This window comes from Osmerus mordax, chromosome 5, assembly GCF_038355195.1.
Source record: "Osmerus mordax isolate fOsmMor3 chromosome 5, fOsmMor3.pri, whole genome shotgun sequence".
NCBI classification, from domain to species: domain Eukaryota; kingdom Metazoa; phylum Chordata; class Actinopteri; order Osmeriformes; family Osmeridae; genus Osmerus; species Osmerus mordax.
The window spans coordinates 17,584,281-17,604,228 of record NC_090054.1 but is presented as its reverse complement, the minus strand read 5'-3'; the positions used below and the strand labels follow the sequence as shown (position 1 = coordinate 17,604,228).

At 45.2% G+C, this 19,948-nt stretch overlaps 1 protein-coding gene across 1 annotated transcript; it reads left to right on the top strand.

Moving 5' to 3' along the window:
- Nucleotides 1-293: 293 nt before the first annotated feature.
- Nucleotides 294-16,267, top strand: LOC136942746 (probable E3 ubiquitin-protein ligase HECTD2). The gene is made up of 20 exons (XM_067235716.1): nt 294-489; nt 1,855-1,993; nt 2,092-2,194; nt 2,378-2,467; nt 2,678-2,742; nt 2,947-2,992; nt 4,166-4,275; nt 4,466-4,614; nt 4,789-4,912; nt 5,076-5,172; nt 5,295-5,402; nt 5,918-6,050; nt 7,257-7,345; nt 9,303-9,461; nt 10,698-10,772; nt 12,020-12,107; nt 12,489-12,595; nt 13,949-14,064; nt 14,472-14,615; nt 14,742-16,267. Exons 1-20 carry the CDS (start codon nt 294-296, stop codon nt 14,860-14,862), a joined length of 2,259 nt encoding a protein of 752 aa, XP_067091817.1. The 3' UTR covers nt 14,863-16,267.
- Nucleotides 16,268-19,948: the final 3,681 nt, after the last annotated feature.

Here is a 19,948-nt window from a genome sequence, read left to right as displayed (position 1 = left end):
TATAGGCAAGGTGTATAGGTGTATATAACCATAGCTAGGCGAATAGGCTAAGCTGTACAGGTGTATTACAGGGGAGTCAGGTGGCTGAGCGGTTAGGGAATCGGGCTAGTAATCTGAAGGTTGCCAGTTCGATTCCCGGCCGTGACAAATGACGTTGTGTCCTTGGGCAAGGCACTTCACCCTACTTGCCTCGGGGGAATGTCCCTGTACTTACTGTAAGTCACTCTGGATAAGAGTGTCTGCTAAATGACTAAATGTAAATGTAAATGTATTAGGCTAGCTGTATAGGGTAGATGTACAGGATAGCGTTCAGTGGAAGTGCGCTGTGCTCTAGTGATGATGTCCCATCCCTGCACCAGGGTCCGGGGCATGGCACAAAGCAGCCCTTCCCCTCGCTGGGCGCCGTCATCTCCACGCTGAGCCAGAGGAGGGAGGCTGGGGGTCGGGGCACAGCGGGCACACAGCCTGGCGGACCGGGGGGGCGCCATGGTGAGTCTCGGTTAACGCCATGACTTTACACACTTACATGACACCTACCGGTACTTCCATAGTATCTAACGTTCATGAAGTGCATGTCATTTCATTATCGGTTATAACTCTCCTACCCATGCAGTGACAATGTCATTAAAGTATACTGGACCACTCTATATTGACATTCATATGAAGTGAGTAAATTGACTCAAGCCTGCTAATGGTTCCTCCCAAAACCGATGGCGATGGCTCACTCCTTCTACACTACTCTCTCTCCCAGAACACATACAGTACTGTAGCTGTTGCATGTCCAGGAAACAAGGACGTTTTGCTTCCTTTGTTTACATTGCTGATAGACTATAAATGACTGGCTATAGATGTTGTTTAAATAGTAAAGGCAACAGTGTGTGCAGAGTGACATTGTGACTGAGGGAATCTGGGGAAAGGGGTTGTCAGCTTTGTTTGAACTGATTTTGTCACCAGGGCTACAACTGCCAAAATGATTGTGCAAACTTCAGTCAAATTAAAGCCATATGAAAGCACACACAGACACACACATACTGTAAAAGCACACAGAAAACAGCAGTACATTCACCACGCCAGAACAGACTTAGATTTGTTAACTTCCGGTGTTACATTTCTTCACCTACTGTATTGTTACTCTCTCAGTTACAACAAGGCAGGATGACCTTCGATCAGAAAACATTTATATTTCAGTTTCACAGTACAAAGACACTTTTTCCAAAGAAACCCTGTAGGAGATATCCACCATAGTATCTTATCTTACAGTATGTATAGCAGGAAAGCGCAGTTTGAGTCATTAGGGCCTGATTAATTCCAAGCCTTAGCCACCGAAATATAATGATCAACCCTTGAGACAGGCCCTTGTCTTCTCCCCATCTGCTCCTCAACCCTCATCATCAGACACAGTTGTTTGATGTCAGAATCAGAATTCGGTTTATTCGCCATGTATGTTAAACAAACACGGAATTTACTGTGGCAGGAAGGTGCAAACAATAAACATATACGGAACTTAAATTAAGTAAAAGTACCATAGTTTAACTAATTCTAAATACTAAACAATCTAATCAGACACGGTGGTGTGATGTCTCCGTAAAGAGGAAGCATCGACAAGAGAGGGGGAGGGAGTCGGTTCCAGAAGAAGGGGAAGAGGGTTCTGCCCTACAGTACGAGGTGTAATAAGGTGTCCCTTATGAAATGTTTATTTTGAAATGATCCCTGGCTACTGAGAGCCTACGACGTATAGGATGTCCAGAGGGATTGCTTACTGATTGGCTTGTGTTCCATACTTGTGTTTGTGTGTGTGCCTGTGTGTGTGTTTTGGTGTGTTTGTGTGTGTGTCTATCTATCCTGCTACTTCAGGGAGGGAGCTCCCACCTATCAGTACTGACGTCAGGCAGAAACAAAAGATTTCCATTGACACTCTTCCCCCTGAGGTAAAAGCCCCGTTCCCATCCGACCCTATCATCCCGCTCCGCACCAAGACAACCAAAGAATTCCAGTAAGTCTCCTTCCTCCCACCAGCTTAATCCTATCACAACACTGTTGTCCCCCACAGTCACTCTAACTGTATGTGGTGTGTGTGTGTGTGTGTGTCAGGGAGGATGTGGAACGAGCTACCGTGTCAGGAGACTTCAGGGACGTCAGGCAGTTCTACCTCACCACTTTTGATTCCTTTATAGAAATCAATGCTGCCTTTAAGGTACAGTAAGACACACACTAGCGTGCACACACACACACACATACATGCTGGCAGACAAGGCTTCTACTGGCCAGGGCGCCTTATGAGAAAACAGTTGGAGTTGTTGTTAAAACAGCCCAGAAATAAAATATTTTTTAATGATGGGAAACACTATACACCCTCCCTCTTTCCCTCTGCGCTTAGAGAGAGGCCAACGCTCCATTTAATACCACAGAGGACTCTGGAGTCAACTCCAAGTTTGTCAACGCTGTTTATGATGCCTTACTCTTCACGGTAAGTACCGTGTTGGGAATGTCCGAGGCTGCTGTAGGACAAAAACAGCAAAATAATCTGATACTGTATTTAAAATGATAAAACAGTGCATGAATGAGTGAAGGCATGGACATTTATCCTTTCATTAGTTTGCCATAGAGACTGCTCATGTTGTTGTTGTCTCCTGGGCATGTTTGACTGTGCTTTGTTGTGGTGTTTGTGGTGTTGTAGCCCCCGGACATCCAGAAGTCTGTGTTGAAGGGCATCATCAACAGCCTGCTGAGGGAGTGGAAGGGGTGAGTTCAGATGTCGTCTGCAGCTGCAACCACCGAGCCCTGGGGGGAGCAACGGTTTAACACTGAGGAGATATTCCTGTCATTTATTCACCATGGACTGCATGGGACTGGATACTCATTAAACAGACTAGTTAATTTATGCTTTTCAAAATTCACAGAATGTCTCGTGGTTTCAGGTGAATGTGTTTGTCTTTCTGTTTGCAGTCCTAGAACGAAAGATGACCTGAGAGCGTACTTTGTGTTGGTTCAGGTGAGATTGAACTGTCCTCTTTTGTCAACGCAAACATATTCATACAGAAACAAACACTCCCCTATACAAATATATATAATACATACAAATATATAATACACATTATCTTTTAAGTAATATAAATGAAAATATTAGCCTTTGTTCAGAAAACAACATTAATTCAGGGCCCAGCCCATCTCCAGTGCCGTTTATACTTAAACGTTTGGGGACAGAAATAACCAACTGCAGCCAGGCAACCCCGTCATCAGATTCTTGCTTTCCATTAATCCCTGTCATTTCCTGCGTAGAGAGTCATGTGGCTCTTTATTCTGCCGCTGCCTCTCGTAACCGCAGCCAGCCTGCCAACCAGGCCTGCCACAAGCAGACCCAGACTCAGACAGAGTGGAACTCGGACTGGCAGGCAGACTGGCAGGCAGACTTCCACAAAGAGAATCAGAATTAGAATCAGGCATTAAGGATCTCTGCTGTAATTGGATGGTACCTCCCTCTCTGCTCCTCAGCCTGTCTCCACTGCGGTCTGCTGGGGCACTGATAGAGACAGCAGCCATGCACTGCTATGGAGTTATGGAAGAACGAATGCAGTTAGCGCAAAACGCAGCCATAGTGTGTGATTGTATTGACTGTGCATGCCGCATGTGTGTGTGTTTACATTGAGACTGCTGAATGGAGTTCAACATCAGCACAATCAGACAAACTCAAACTACACACACAGAGACGCTGCCGTCTGCGCAGGCTGTCTGTTAGTCTGATGCCATGTCCTGTGTCTTCCATGGAGATGGGATGAGGTCATGGTGGACTGAAGGAATGTGGCTTTCCTGTGATGACGTGGTCTTGGAGGACAGGCTGCATGATATACTGTATGCTCTTAGTTAATGTCACAGAGACTGAATCAACAGACTGGACAAAAGCGGTCAATGTTCTGGCAACGTGTGCGTTTCCCATACACAGTTTGGCCCTCTCTCTCTCTCTCTCTCTCTCTCTCTCTCTCTCTCTCTCTCCAATCTCTCCCTATGTAAGAACAGTGTTTCCCCTAGGTTTACAGCTTTGGGGGGGGGGGGGGGGGGGGGGGGGCGACGGCGACCATGTAGAGACAGAAATGACGGGGGGTGCCGTTGGGGGGAAACACTGAAGAATGACCATTTTCATTTTTTTCTGTGTGTGTGTGTGTGGTAGAACCCACAGTACTCCAGCACCAGTACCTATGTGATCTTTGCCCACCTGCTCAGACAGATGGCGTCCTTGTCTGAGGCAGACCACCACTTCCTGGTCCATTGGTTTAAGAAGTAAGTACTTCCTGTTGGCCTTGGGTACCTCCCTCAACCCTGATGCCAACATTTGTTAATATGAGAGCTGTCTTTCTGTTTTTCTGGTAGTTTGTAATTTGAAATGAGAAGGGACCAGATGATAAAAAATGCGGAATTTTCCAAACACGCCCCTTCAAAGTGTGTGTTTGTACTTGTGTGTGTGTGTCAGGCTGTCTCAGAGGCGATTCCGGCAGCTGGTGGAGCGTCTCCTTCAGTTCATCTCCACCCGACTGTTTCCCGCCGAGCCAGATGATCTTCCTCCTCTGGCCAAGTGCTCTTGGTGGATCCCCTCCGCCACCAAGGTCCTCGCTCTGTTTAGTAAGTGACAGACACGCACACACACACAATTTATGGATGTGCTATCATTCCCAATGGACCCACTACCACCTGAACTCACAAATCACATAGCAGGCCCTCAAATAAACATCTCGTCCATTTTATCTGGCCTAAGTGTGTAACTGCAGCTCTGTCCTGCTGTTCTGCTCTCCTCAGACGCTGCCAACAGCGTCTCATCCCCCGCCATCCTGTCCTTCACCGAGTTCTACAACATCACCCTGGACCACATCGACTTTATGGAGCAGTACCGCACCTGGCAGAACCACGGCAACTCCAACAGGTCAGACCCTTGCCTTCTCACAGGAGACCTCCTCCTCCTGTTATGGTGTCTTCTCCACAAGATTCCTCCATTACATTTAGTCATTTAGCAGACGCTCTTATCCAGAGCGTGCCCTCATCCATGCCCTCATCCTTCCCTCCTCCCTCCCGCTGTCTTCTCCCAGGTTCTCCTTCTGCCAGTTCCCCTTCATCCTCTCCACAGTGGTGAAGAAGGCCATCATCCAGAGGGATTCTGAACAGCAGATGATCAGCATGGCCAGAGTGAGACACACACTCACCCAGACACATATACACACATGCACTCACATACACACATACACACACATACACACATACTATGTGTATTCTGTTCAACTGAAGCCCATTCTGATTGTGTCTTCCAGCAAAGCTTGGTGAACAAAGTGTCTCGCAGACAGAGGGTAGACATGAACCTCCTCTTCCTCAACATCAGGGTACGACGAGCCCAACTGCTCAGCGACTCACTGGATGAGGTAACCCCCCACCCCTCCCCCCCTCCACACACACACAAGTCCTCCAAGGAAAGGTGTTGATGTGTGGATGTCCTGTTTAGTCAGGGCCAGGGGTCCGGGCTCTGTAGCTGTTGGGTCCTGTGAGGACTGTAACTGTCTGACAGCTTACTCAGTGTTACTGCTGTGTGAGAGCCTGATGCTGAACGAAGTTGCAGATCCAGGCCTGCCACTGCCAGACGGAGCCCAAGACAGGCAGGGCCGCTCTCCCTCGCTCGACCGTCAGGCAGGGCCGCTCTCCCTCGCTCGACCGTCAGGCAGGGCCGCTCTCCCTCGCTCGACCGTCAGGCAGGGCCGCTCTCCCTCACTCGACCCTCTGATCCCCAGCTCTGGAAACTTCTCCCACAGTCACAATGGCTTCATTTGGAAAATGGTCCCATGGTGTAAAATGCTGGGCTTCTGTCCTTCCTTTTCTCCTCTTCCCCTCCCTCCCTCCCCCTCCCTCCCCCACCAACCCCCCCCCCCCCCCCCCTCCCCAGTTGACCAGGAAGAAAGCAGACTTGAAGAAGAAGATGAAGGTGACGTTTGTTGGGGAGGCAGGGCTGGACATGGGCGGACTTACCAAGGAGTGGTTCCTGCTGCTGGTCCGACAGATCTTCCATACAGACTATGGTCAGGAGCTAATCATTAAGACGGGGGCATTAATCGTGGAACACCCGCACACCGGATTAAACGTTTATTCAAATAGATATGAGATAGACACGGTGGCTGGTGCTAGAGAGTTTGATTCGCTTCTTCTCATTCGAAAGTGGTACCAACTGCAGTAACACACAATTGGGCTCACAATATTCAAGAGTAAATCTGAAAATAGGAGAAAATGGAAAGTAAACAACCATCAATTGAAAGTCCAGCCGATCTGGATTATTATCCATTGAGCCACTTTCACTCTGGCAGTGAAGAAGCAGTAACTGGGAAACACTGGAGTGTTGCTTGTTGATTTTGGAGCCTCTGATTTTGCAGCAAGGTTCCCTCTCTCCCTCTCTACCTCACATTCCTGCTGTCTCTCTCTCTCTGCCTCACTTTCCTTCTGTCTCTCTCTCTCTCTGCCTCAGCTTCTGTCTCTCTCTCTCTCAGACTCCCTCTGTCCTCAGAGCTGAGTAGTTCTTTCCATGGCTGTGTTTTCGAGGGCCAGGCAGTCTGCCTAGACTACATCAAAACTGTGGCTTCCTCATTAAAACGGGGAAACCCCCTATATACAGCACAGAGGCTTCTGTACATTCAGACATTCTCTCTCTCTTTCTCTCTCTCTGTCTCTCTTTCTGTCTCTCTCTGTCTCTGTCTCTCTGTCTCTCTCTCTCTTTCTGTCTCTCATTGTCTCTCTCTCTCTTTCTTTCTTTCTTTCTTTCTGTCTGTCTGTCTGTCTGTCTGTCTCTGTCTCTCTTTCTGTCTCTCTCTCTGTCTCTCTCTGTCTCTCTCTCTCTCTCTCTCTCTCTCTCTCTCTCTCTCTCTCTCTCATTGTCTCTCTCTCTTTCTGTCTGTCTGTCTGTCTCTGTCTCTCTTTCTGTCTCTCTCTCTGTCTCTCTTTCTCTCCCACTCGCTTATTCAGTTTCAGTTCAACCCGTTTTTACCATGTCGCAGGATAATGTATGTGCATGTCCACTTTTCATAGCAGAGCTGTCAAGCTCGCCATACAGTTTCCAGTGTGAAGGTCATTGCATTCATGTGGCTTAGAGAGAACTGCTGAACACATTCTAAAATTATATTTATAGTATCCATATTTTTCATAGAACATTAATAGATCGTAAATTGATGTGTTGAAGAAAGCTGTGTGTAGAGGAGTGTCAAATAAGGTTTTTTTCACATTTTCTTTTTTTTCAGGCATGTTCACCTACTTGAAGGATTCCCGTTGCCATTGGTTTACTAGCTGGAAGTGTGACAACTACTCTGAGTTCCAATTGGTTGGGACTGTATCCTTCCACTTCAAACCAATATTCCCACTTATAATGTAGGTCAACAATCTCAGACATACAGCAGTCAAACCTGAAACACACACACACACACTATTTTGGCCTGAGCCAGATGAGCTGGAACACACCACATGACTGTCCTGCGAGGAAACCACACTGTGGTAACAGATATTTTGATGTGTTTCCATAACTATAAATGTGTCCTGCCCTTTCATAGAAGAAGTATATCTTTCCAAATACTTATTATCTATCTATATATCAGTTAAGACCTACAGGATTAGGTACTCACCATATTATTAAAAGCAGTTCAAGCAGATGACTTAAGCAGGATGAAAACCACAATATGGTTTATAAAGTGTCAGCAGTATGTTTATGAGACTTGGCTATTTCTTGTGATCCTTCTTGAACGGCTGTTTTGTGCTACGTGTATTTTTAATGGAATCATGTAGGAAGACAGAATGAAATAGATCATTTCCAGTTATCCATATAGGCCATCTGGGGCCATTCAAACCTCTGAGTTACGTAACACCCGGTTTGTGAGTGTGTGTGTGTGTGTGAGTGTGTGTCTGCACACGCCAACCTGAATAACCAGCTAAGTGCCTTTTAACAAGCTGGCCAGTGGTCATGGGGTTGTGCCAGGCCTTGTCTGAGCCTGAGGGAGTGAAAGGACAGGGAGCTGCTAGATCTGAGCCTGCTGATCCCTCTGGATCTCCTCATCCTTAAACACATTAGTCTCTCTCTCTCTCTCTCTCTCTCTGTCTCTCTCTCTCTCTCTCTCTCTCTCTCTCTCTCTCTCTCTGTCTCTCTCTTTGTCTCTCTCGCTCTCTCTCTCGCTCTCTCTCTATCTCGCTCTCTCTATCTCTCTCTCTTTCTCTCTCTCTCTGTCTCTCTCTTTGTCTCTCTCTCTCTCTCTGTCTCTCTCTCTCATTCTCTCTCTGTCTCTCTCTTTGTCTCTCTCTCATGCTCTCTCTTTCTCAGTATTAGTGAATACATTTAATTTTTTACACCAGTAATGCATGTATATTTGTTTTATAGTATGTTTTAATGTGTGTGTCTGTATGTGTGTGTGTTTACCTGGAGTTTTCACAGGATAAAGAGAACTGTGTGTGCTTGCTTTCTGAACTGCAACATCACGCCTCATATGGTGACCATATGGAGCCAGAACAGCTGGGAATGCTTTCAAAGTGTGTGTGTGTGTGTGTGTTGTTGTGTGTTTTTCATAGAAATCAGAAATCAATGCTTTGAATGTCCTGTCCACCTGCAGTGCTGTATGGGTAAAGGTGTTGGTTTACACAGTCAGAACGTGTACACCACACACACACACACACATATATACACGGTGTAAAACATGTTGTGCCGCGGCCCCTCTGTGTGCTAACTGGAAAGCCGCCCAGCCAATCATCGCCCACTCACACAACACACTCCATGTTGTGTGTTTGTGTTGGACTCACTATGTTACGGCAATGCCGAGTATGTGTACACTGGGCTGGAGGCTCGCCCTGAGTCTGGACAGGACGGTTATGTCCTTCTTACAGAACATTAGAACGTTAGAACATTGGCAAGTGTCAAGCAAACTGGCCAAAAAAAGTTGGCCAGTTTGTTTGATGTGTCGTGCCTGTTTCTCTTTCTCGGACACCAGTCCTGCTCTGGGACAACATTGACCACTTGCACAGGTCCAGGACCAGCTGTTCTTAGTTCCCTACAACCAGCCCAAGTCTTTTTTTTTAATTGTATTTAACCTTTATTTAACCAGGAAACGCTTGTTGAGAGATACATTCAATTTTTTTGCATCCTGGCCAGAATGATCAGTCAGTATATTGTTACAACATACAACATAAAAAAAACGAAAATCTTTTATTGATGATTTAAGAACCGTCTGGACAAGATCCTTCAGTTTGTTTTATGATCACCCAGCCTGTTCCTGGGTTCGTCATCTCCTTAGCCTTGACTGTTCCAGCTGATGGGTCTGGCTGTGTACAACAGCATTGCCCTGGACATCCATTTTCCACCCTACTGCTTCAAGAAGCTCCTCACTCCACCCATCTTGCCCTGTGACCAGAACACCCCCGTTGGCATGGCAACCCCCACCCTGGAGGACCTGCAACAGATAATGCCGGTACGTGGATCCTGATTGCATAAGGGACCCTGGTGATACATTTACAGTATTTAAAGTAACCCCATTTTAGCCCCATTAATGTGTGTCTTTGTTTGATAAGATGCATATATATTGTTTTTCTGGGGCATTGAAATGAGCTGAAAGCATTCCTCAGAGCCCACACCAGTTTAGCCACTAGAGGGAGGCAGATATTAACTTTTGTCTTGCAAGGCTGAAACCTTTATACTTTGGGATGGAGCAACTAGCTTGATGGTATTTGGTTAAAAGCATAACACCCATAGTATTTGATGTAGTTGAGTATTAAATATGTCTGCGATGTTAGTAAAATTCAGGGTTTAGTTAAAGTTTTACTAACACTTACAGTTTTTTTCAAATGCTTACACAATTTTTTTTTAACTTGTGCTCTTCTTTTCAAAACTTAACACACAAATCCAACAATTGCACACACAAAATGCAAAAGGCCTCGCTTCTCTTGCAAAAATCTATTATGTGTACATTAGAACATGTGTATATTACAGTAGATTGTTACATACCTGTTATCTTTTCTACAGTAAAGGTTCAAATTATACCCACCACTGTAAATTGACTCAAATTAGGCTATTTATAGGCCTATTCTAAAGCCATGATTGGTTGGTGTTGAGTAAAGCAATGAGTGTTTGCACATGTGAGGCGTTAGTGTAAGGCACTCATGAATTAGTGTGGCATTTTGATTGGTTGTGTTTTACGTAAAAAGGAAATCAAGATGCTTCCCGTTAGAATTTTGTGTGTTACGTAGAGAATTGTGTGTTGTGTTTTGCAAAAGGTGTTTTATGAAATTGAAAACTGAGTCAAAGGCCCAAAATGTGCATATGGTTTTGCAGATTTGAGGTGTGGTTCTGGTGTTTGAGTGTCAGGTTTCAGAAATTGGGTGAAAAGTAAGGAATTTATGTGCAAGCATTTGAAAAAAACTGTAAACACACTCTTTGTTTTAGACAAACACCTGGTCGACCTGGTTTCATCAGGGTTAGTTGATTAACTGTGTCAAATTCTGACCTACTTTTAGTAGTTTTTGGCCTCCACTGAGTGTAAATATACCAGAAAGTGGTTGAACCTTTCCAGCTTGTTGATGTGTCTGTGTTTATGTACCGTGTGTGTGTGTGTGTTAGCGTACGCTCGTGTATGTTTTCTGTTATATAACCTGGTTGGTTTGATAAGGTCTCTGGCGAGCGACTGATGTAAGTGTTTCCCCTGTTGCAGGACCTGGCTCGTGGTCTAGGAGACCTGTTGAGCTATGAAGGGAACGTTGAGGAGGACTTCTACCTGACCTTCCAGGTAAGCTCCTATGTCCAACACATGGCATGGGCGCAGCCGGCGTCAAGGCTAAAGCTCCACTTCTGGACGTACCTGCATTCTGACAGCGCTTCAATGGAGACTAGCAGCTAACCACTTGATACCGTTAGAGAACTGCTGCTCTGAGTGATGAAGTGTGTGAGTTTTAAAATTGTAGTTTTTGACAATCAAGTGCCACCCCAAATAAAAGACTGGCCAGAGCTGGCCCCCCCAGAAATAATGTCCTGGCTACGCCCCTGTTGTTGAGAGGTGCGATCTCAGCTCTGATCTAATGAGATATCAACTCCTCCTCATGACTCAGTCTTCTCGCACTCTGAGAATAAACTCTCTACGCTGACCGCTGCTCATGACGTGTGTAGGCGTGTCTGTAGGTGTGTGTGTGTTTGTGTGTGTGTATCCTCGCTAGGTGTTGAGTGCCAAAACATATGAGGGTAGAGTATGCAGATATGTGTGTGTATGGTTGTGGTTGTGTGTCTGTGCGTATATAGAGGGTTTTGAATCTATAGAACTGTATTTTTCAAGCCCTTCTGAAGAGCAACACCAGGGTGTGAAAATCCCTGTTGCCTGGCTGCACCAAAGCTCTCATGGGATCACAGTCTCAGAGTCTTGTATAGACATGTCGCCCGAGAGTCTGATGTAGGCACTGCTTCCGATCATTCTGCCATGTATCAGGTGGGCCATTTCATCTGAACTAGAACAAGCAATCAGTATAAATCAGTTTGCTGTGACTTGGGGTGTAGTCTTGAGTGTCTGGTATAGCTCTGACTAACTGTTACATGAATATTAGCCTTGCAGGCATGACATTTTATATTGCTTTCATTTAGCAGATGCTTTTATCCTAAGCGACGTACAAATCGTGCATACATACAACAATAACTTGAAATAGGCTGGGTGAGATGTGGGAGTGTAAGACTAAAACATAATGTTGTAATGATGCTTTATGTTATTTATTTACTGTACTGTACTGTAAATGCCAATGCATCATACGCATCATGTAAATGCCAATGCTGACCGTGGTACAACTGAACTCAGTGAACTCCCATATGTGCTATCTGAAAGCACGCATCCAGATTGGTGTTAATCACCACTCATATATGGATGTCCATCCCCAGAAAAGATACTCCCACTCTCCCTCCCGTCATGTCATGTCCCTTCAAAGGCTCTTCAGTTATCTGTATGCATAATTATCTCTTGAGATAAGGGATGCTATCTCCAGGTATCATCTGCAGGTTTTCCAGGAAGAGCTGGGGGTCGTGAAGTCCACCAACCTGAAGGCTGGCGGAGACAAGATCCCAGTCACCAAGCTCAACAGGAAGGGTGGGTGTACTGGACCCACACTAGCAGCTTTAAGACTGGGATACACCACCTTTGTCATTATGATACTCCAGTTTTGATTGAAATCATTGAATTGAAATGACCAGTTTATCTTTATGGGATTGACTCTAGCAACTAAGAAGGACAGAAGTCCAGATGTGCTGAAGGCCCCAAGGTTTCCATAGAAACATTCAAGAACTCAGCTAGCACTGCAAATGAAAATACTTATTTTCTAACATGGTTTCTTGCTGTTCATTATAGCACAATGCTTCTTTGTGTAGCAAAATATGTCACTCCTGCAGTTGGAAGCATGACCGGCCACAAATATGTAATGAAATAATTCTGTCACCCATTATCTCTGCCGCTCTATCTCTCTCCTTACAGAGTATGTCCAGCTGTATGTAGATTTCCTGCTGAATAGGTCGATTTATAAGCAGTTTGCTGCTTTCTACCACGGCTTCCACAGTGTGTGCGCCTCTGATGCTCTGCTGGTGAGTCCTGATCATCTCTCTGTGTGGTATGTGTCTGTGTGTATACAGTGTGTGTGAATGTGTTTGCAGGAGTGGATGTATGTGTGTGTGTGTATGTTCATGTGGGTGTATGTATGGGTGTATGTGTGTGAGTGTGTGTCAAAGTGATAACTGGAAACATGTACACCTCAGTCACTGTGCTATAATATCCAGCCCACTGGTCTCAGGGAGACTCCTTCTCCTCCCAGCCCAGTATGGATCACCCAGTATGGATGTCACCTGCTGAAATTGGTCTGAAATCAGCACCCCCACATTCCATCACACTCTATATCGATTTTAGCTAAGATTAATTCCAGCCTCTCTCTAAGCAGGCCCGGTTAATGAAGTGGTGGATAAGGATAGAAGCTGAGTTTGAGACTGAGAGACTACAACTATCTTGGGTTGAATGTGTCACATACATACATACACCTACACATGTAATCTGTGCATACACACATACTTCCACACACACTGTGGTAAGGATCCTCTCCCAACTGAACTGCAATCTGTCTGTGCTAACGACAAAGTAGACATATCAAATATTTCATCTGTGAGTTGAGGCTCATTTCAGCCCTGTTCTTCGCCCTCCTAGTGAACAAAGTGTGCCCTCCATCGATCGCGAGTATCATCCACTCCCACATGCAGTAGTTTGACTAGAAGCACCAGATAAACACTATCTGGCAGTGAGCAAGCGTGAGGTGACCGTGCCGACAGCCTCTTGGTGACTTGAGGACCCTTACAGTACAGAGCTAACATCCAGTCAGACGGTGTTGAGAGGAGATGGTGCTAACCTTGAGCAGGGGCATCCGCCCTGCTGTCTGTGTTGTACACAATCTTTCAGGCCCAGTCTCGGCTCTGCTGCTCTCTCACTGATTTGCTTCTTCTAAGCCTGCCCAATGTTTCTGGACAAACCCAAGGTGGATTTGGTTTACCGTTCATCTACAAAAGATACGCATACCTCACATACGTGTATAGATGTCTATTAGGGCTTTATGTAACGCTCAGGGTCAAATATAGCAACGGTCAGAGAATCAAATTACAGAGTGGGTTAGTGTTGGAAGACTTTGTTTTAGCATAGTTTAAATGACTTTGTCAGTCAAGCCAAGGGCCTAGAGGTCCAACTGTTCAGGGTGCAACTGCTTGGCTACTGGTTGTCATGGTTGTGTTGTGTTTGTGTTTGTGTTTATTGTCAAGGTTGTTTTGTGAATGCTAATTGTGATGGCAGTCACAGTTGTAATGGTGGTTATGTTTGCAACCCTGCCGTGTCTCCCTCCGGAAGATGTGTGAATGCGTTCTGGCTGTGTTGTGGTTGTAACGCTGTTTGTGGTTCTGTAGCTGCTGCGACCAGAGGAGGTGGAGATGATGGTGTGCGGCAGTCCTGAGCTGGACATGACTGCCCTGCAGAGAGCTGCCCAATACGAGGGCTACAACAAGACCGACCCCACAGTCCGGTGAGGAACGGGAGAATAGAACTCGAGACAAATTGAAACGTTATTCGATCATCTGAAGTCTTAATATTGCATTGCTCTGTAAGGGCCTGGTACAACACACTGCACACAAAGAGAGGTACATCGTTTTTAGTTTATACGTACCAAGTCATTCCTGTTTTAGTTTCTGATTTTGCCTCTCCCAGTCCACATCTCCTTTTCTGCCCTCTATTAATCCTGCAACCTAAAGAGGTATTACAACAGCCAGGCAGCTATATTTAGGTACCAGAGTTATGGTGGAGGGGTAGAGGACACATTGGCTGGGAGCGTGTCTTGGGGGCTACCGTATGTGAAATGAATCATTGACTGCACCTGTTCTAACAAGAGCAGATCCATTGGGAATCAAACGATGTGTGTGTGTGTGTGTGTAGCTGTTTCTGGGAGGTAGTGTTGGCCTTCCCCCTGGAACTGCAGAAGAAGCTGCTTCACTTCGCCACAGGAAGTGATCGTATCCCTGTGGGAGGGATGGCCGACCTCAACTTCAAGATTGCCAAGATTGACGTCTCCACCAACTGGTAACGCTCACAATCTCTCGTTATTCATCTCCCTCCTAACGCTCTCTGTTTCTCTCTTTCTCCATGGTTTGTGACGCCCCGTTCTCTGTTCCCACGCTCCTGACCTGTCTGCCTCTCTGTCTCCAGGCTGCCCATCTCCCACACCTGCTTCAACCAGATCTGCCTCCCCCCCTACCGGAGCAGGAAGGAGCTCAAGCACAAGCTGACCATCGCCATCTCCAACGCAGAGGGCTTTGGTCTCGAGTGATTCACTAGCCTCCCACGCACCCGAACACATATTGCATACACATGCACATACTCACGCTCACACACACACACAACTTTCTGAGGGAATTGATGTCACTGCAAACTGATTTAAATCAAGAGGTTCTCATGTATGTTCTAGTATTAATCTATGTTAGGGCAGTTAGACTGAAATGAGAAAGGCATCAGGTGTCTGGCATCCTGATAGATCTAGTTTCATCAGTTTGTAAGGCAGATGTAAGAGATGTAAGAAGTCTCAAATCCCTCTGATATACTTAGACAACAGCAACTTCTCAGTGATTATAATAGTCCTATATATTTTTGTGAGCTCATAATAGTATTTCTCTCTTTCTCTGATTTGTTATACACTGTTATCCCTGATTGTAAAAAGCTTTGCTGGTTAAAGAGCATTACTTATCTTTTCCTGAGATATGGATTGTCTCATGAAATTATCAATTTCTGGGTGTTTTTGACATATGCCTGTCATATGATAGGAGCAGCAGATCAATCTCTCTTTCAATTCTCTGTCAGCAATGCAGACCTATTTTGTGCCAGGTTATACAGTAGATCTATATTGGTGTTTTTTTGTCAGCTAATTTCCTCACAGATAAATATGACATTATTATTCAGGCCCCTGTCAGCATGGTGTTCTGTAAGGAGACAGGCGAGTCTGTGTTTACCTTTTTTCGGCCAAGCAAGAATTTAGGTCAGTATAGACCTCGTTCTGTCTCCTCTTCAGTTCAGTCGGTCAGCTGGGTAGTTTAAAAGTTAACCCCTACCACTGCCATCTTTTATTGAACATATGGAGTTAAATGTTGGTCAAAGCCTGCCTGGTTGGATTCAGTAACAACACTCTTCTCTAGCCTATTCTTTCAAAGAGATAGTTGACAGGGCAGGCGTCTGATGGATTTGTACACAAACCTTTCTTGTTCTAGTCATTTTTGTACTGTATGTATTCAAGCCTGGTCAGTCCAGTGCCTTCTCTCTGTTTGATTGATATACAGTAGATTGTTTAACTGATCAACGCTGCCTATATGTACAGTAGTGCTGTTTTCCATTTGTCAAGACATGTATTTGTGTAGCAGGCAAAACAAGGAAGGCAATACCCATACACATATTTATTGTCAGTGATTATGTTGTATGACAGTGATCTGACGAATGTTGTATGATATTTCGGTCAATGCCATAAATGTCAGTGCTCTGTTAGAATAATAGAGCTTGAACGTGCTATTCGAATGTAAATGTGTGTTCATGGGGGAGAGTTCAGTCTAAGGTTATCACATTCTGAGGCCTCTTGTTGTCCAGATATGTTTTATAATCATAGACCAACAATGTTGTGTTGTTATTTATTAGATTTGAGTGATAATCACTGTCTCATTTAAAACAATAAACTTCTATGGCATCACAAATCTTAGTCTTAGTCAGGCTTATGTTAAAACACAGTTGTGACAAAAGGTCACAATAGCTCAGTTCTAAAGGGGTTGGTGGGAGAGAAGCTTGCGGGAGATGGGGGTGGCAATTGTAGTAGGAAGACTGATGAACCAGAGACCGGACCTCCCAGACACACATGTTTTTATACTACAATCACTTGACACACATCAACTGCACTCAGGTGATCTCCATTTCACTCATTGTATGATTGGATGGATGATTACATGGATGATTTCATGTTCTAGGCATTGTACCTCTTACCCACAGCACCATATAATAACCAGCCTGCCCTGGTCACATTGGTGGACTTGTAAACATGGGAGGTTCCTCCATCACACCATGTTCTTTGTACTGACATGCTCAACTTTCTAGTTGACCTTTCAAATGGAAACCTCATGTGCAATAGATGCTGGCTCTGATCCACCACATATTTCCCCCGGCATAACCTCGTCTAAAACCAAACTCTCCCTCCCTTATCCGTTCTACTCCCCTTCTTTTCCATGTCTGACTCTTGTCATTTACCTTCTCCTCTCTGTTTATGCCATCCAACATCCAACTGATGCCATCCTTCCCGCCTTTCTGGTGTGCAACCTCCACCAGGAAGTGCTGTGATTGATTAGTCATCTCTTTCTGTGCTTGCTATTTTTCTTCATTCTCTTCAATTTTGTCCTCAAAATAGGCCACTACTGTCTTGAGCTGTTTGCCACCAGCAGAGCCCTGCAGGGCCTCCATGTCATGGTGATAGATGGACTGACCCACAGAAGGATACCACCAATTCTTCAGTGGACATCAACCTATGCACGTTTGAACTTTTTCGTCAATCTTTCGTCCAAGATTGTTAATGTATAGTACTGACGTGTCCCTCAATAGACACCAGTCTCCATGTATACTTATGTTTAGTATGGGAAATTGCGAAACTATATACACTATATTTAGGTAGAGAACCAGGCTGTGGCCAGGAAATCCTTACCATCTCTCTTCTAAGAATGTTAGTTGTCCTCTGAGGGGTTTTCTCTCTCTGAGATTTGTGGGCATCTGTCAAGCCCTTTGCTTGTAATAAAGGGTGATACAAGTAAACATCCTCACCACCCATTTCTCCCTCAGGCCCAGGGGGTGAGGACAGGAGGAGCTCTGGGGCACACCAGGAGCCTGGGCTAAATCAACACCTGGGAACAAGGACACATGGGAACACACAGAACCTCTAAGTCTCTTCCAGGGGCTGGGTTGGACAGTCTGGACCCTATTCAAAAATGTTTGTCTGCACGTGTGTGTGCGTGTGATGCTTTCTAGGATTTCAAAGCCTTTTAGCTAGAAATATGTTTTTTACTGCCGTACAAGTGTTGAATCCTTAGATATTTTTTTCATTATGATTTATAATGAAATGTTCAAAACGGTATTGAAGCCCTTCTGGAAATATTGATCATGCGTCACTGAAACTGTGGATGACTTGGCTGCCTGCCAGAAGATAGGACTCACATGAGGAATATGTAAGTGGAGACCTGGTGGCACTTTTGGTCATGGTGGCCCTTGTGGTCCTGGTGGCACAATGCAGTGTACTCTCAGATACAAAAGCTACCTTGCAAGAATTCTGTTTACCATGAGTGGAGTCATCCTCCCTTTTCTTAATTGTGGGTAACATAGAGGGTAGATCAATTGAGACACTTATGCTCTATTTATAGGCCAGCCAAAAATATACTCTCTCTCTCTCTCTTTCTCACACACACACACACACACACACACACACACACACACACACACACACACACACACACACTGTGAGGCTATAAGATTCCACAGGCTGGAGCAGGGACCCAGAGGGCTTGGGGGGTCGTATGAGCAGAGTCTAATGTGATTTGCCAAGTTTAGTCTGGAGGGTGGTCATCTACCATCTTCACTTAACCTCCACTGTTCTGCAGCCTTCCACAGTTAGATGTCTCTACGCAACTAAGCATATGAAGTTAACAAACACTAACTACCATTCACGAATCAACATAGCTGTGTCCTGCTTCATTGGACAAATTCAAATGAAGATAATGATTCAGTTTCAAATGAATGAGTCAATTAGTCCCAGAGCTGAACACGGGGGTATGTTGCTGGTTGTCTTTACACGAGTGCACATGAATGCGGGTGACTGGTGCCACTACAGTGTGTGTATGTGTGTGTGTGTCCCGCTGTCCCCACTAGATTCCTCTCATCTTTGTTGTCTCAGAAAGGCCCTCTGTGTTCATGGGGCTCACATGGCCTCAGCCTTTTATGAAGAATGACCCCAAACCCTCCTCTCCTCCACTCCCTTTCATCACTCCCCCATCTTGTTTACTTTGATAACTCGAACAAGCTAAAATAAGCTCTGCAATCTCAATGGAGACTAAGGGCGAATACAATTAGCCGCAACCTATCAAAACAGACAATATACAACCACAGACAGGTCGTTTATTTGTGTAAACCACATGTGGGAGCACTCCTTGTTAACTGCATGAAGTAGCTGGATTATCCCATTCTAAACCTGAGGTACTTTGATCGACTCTTAGGAAGTAGCAGCAGAATGCAGTCAAAGATATCGAGGCTGCAGCTGAACTGCACTAAAGATAGTCGACCTGTGCGTCAGACGGTGCTGTGTGTTTAAGGATTGCACCTTTCCCCCACAATCCCCCCTTGCCCCCTGACCTATGATCCCTCCCCCCCACAGCCTCTCCTCTGTCATATTGGCAGGGAGAAAGGGAGTGATCACGGTAGTAGCGCGTGTACACGGCGTGGCAGCGGACTGTATCACCTTTCTGCAGGACCATTTCTGTCTCATGTTGGGTAGATGATCCCCCTCACTCAAACGTGACTGGTATCTGCACATGGAAGCACTGAGCCACACAACGCCATCTCACCACACCATTTCAAAGTTCAACTGATATAAGAGCGCAGAATAGTCGTTTTTTGTTGTTGCCAAGTATCTTCTTCTAGGTGACTCTTGGTGAGCCTGAGATGTCATTAAAACGGAATTGTGTGCTTAAAGTGAGAACTGAACTTGTTTTCCAGGTATTATGTAATCTTTGTCCATCTTAAACCATCTGTATGTACTTGTCTAGTTTATATTTGTGTAGCGATCTATTTACACATAATTTATTCAACTGCATGACACTTAATTGTTTGATATGGCCAATGTTGCACAGATATCACATCTGTCTTCATTTACATATGTTGCTTCTGTGATGGCATTTAGCTCTGCGTAAGTGAAACGTCATTTAAAACTTTCAGCATTTGTCCAGAGCTTGTTGGAGATCCCTGTGACTGTCAGTGTGTTTACCGTGTGGAGATTGGGTATACATTATCAGCTTTAAAATCTGTTTCAGTGGAATCGTAATCTACAACCTCGTCCTTTCTTCAAAGGACTAAAAATGTCTCTGCTATGAGGTTTCAAAGGAGGAGGAGGTAGGCCAAATGTAAAAACTGGCGCGCATACACTTACATACCCAAACACACCCAAACACACACCTTCTGTATTTTAAGCATTGACACTTTCTAAAGAGCAAGACTGAACCCAGTAACCCCCCCTCCTCTCTATTCTATACTCTGGAAAGGAGAGTTGGTGAACCCGACAACCCTCCCAAACATTTGACCGTAGGTTGGGGTGTCACCTTTCACAGTACATACTATGCAAGACTGCAAAT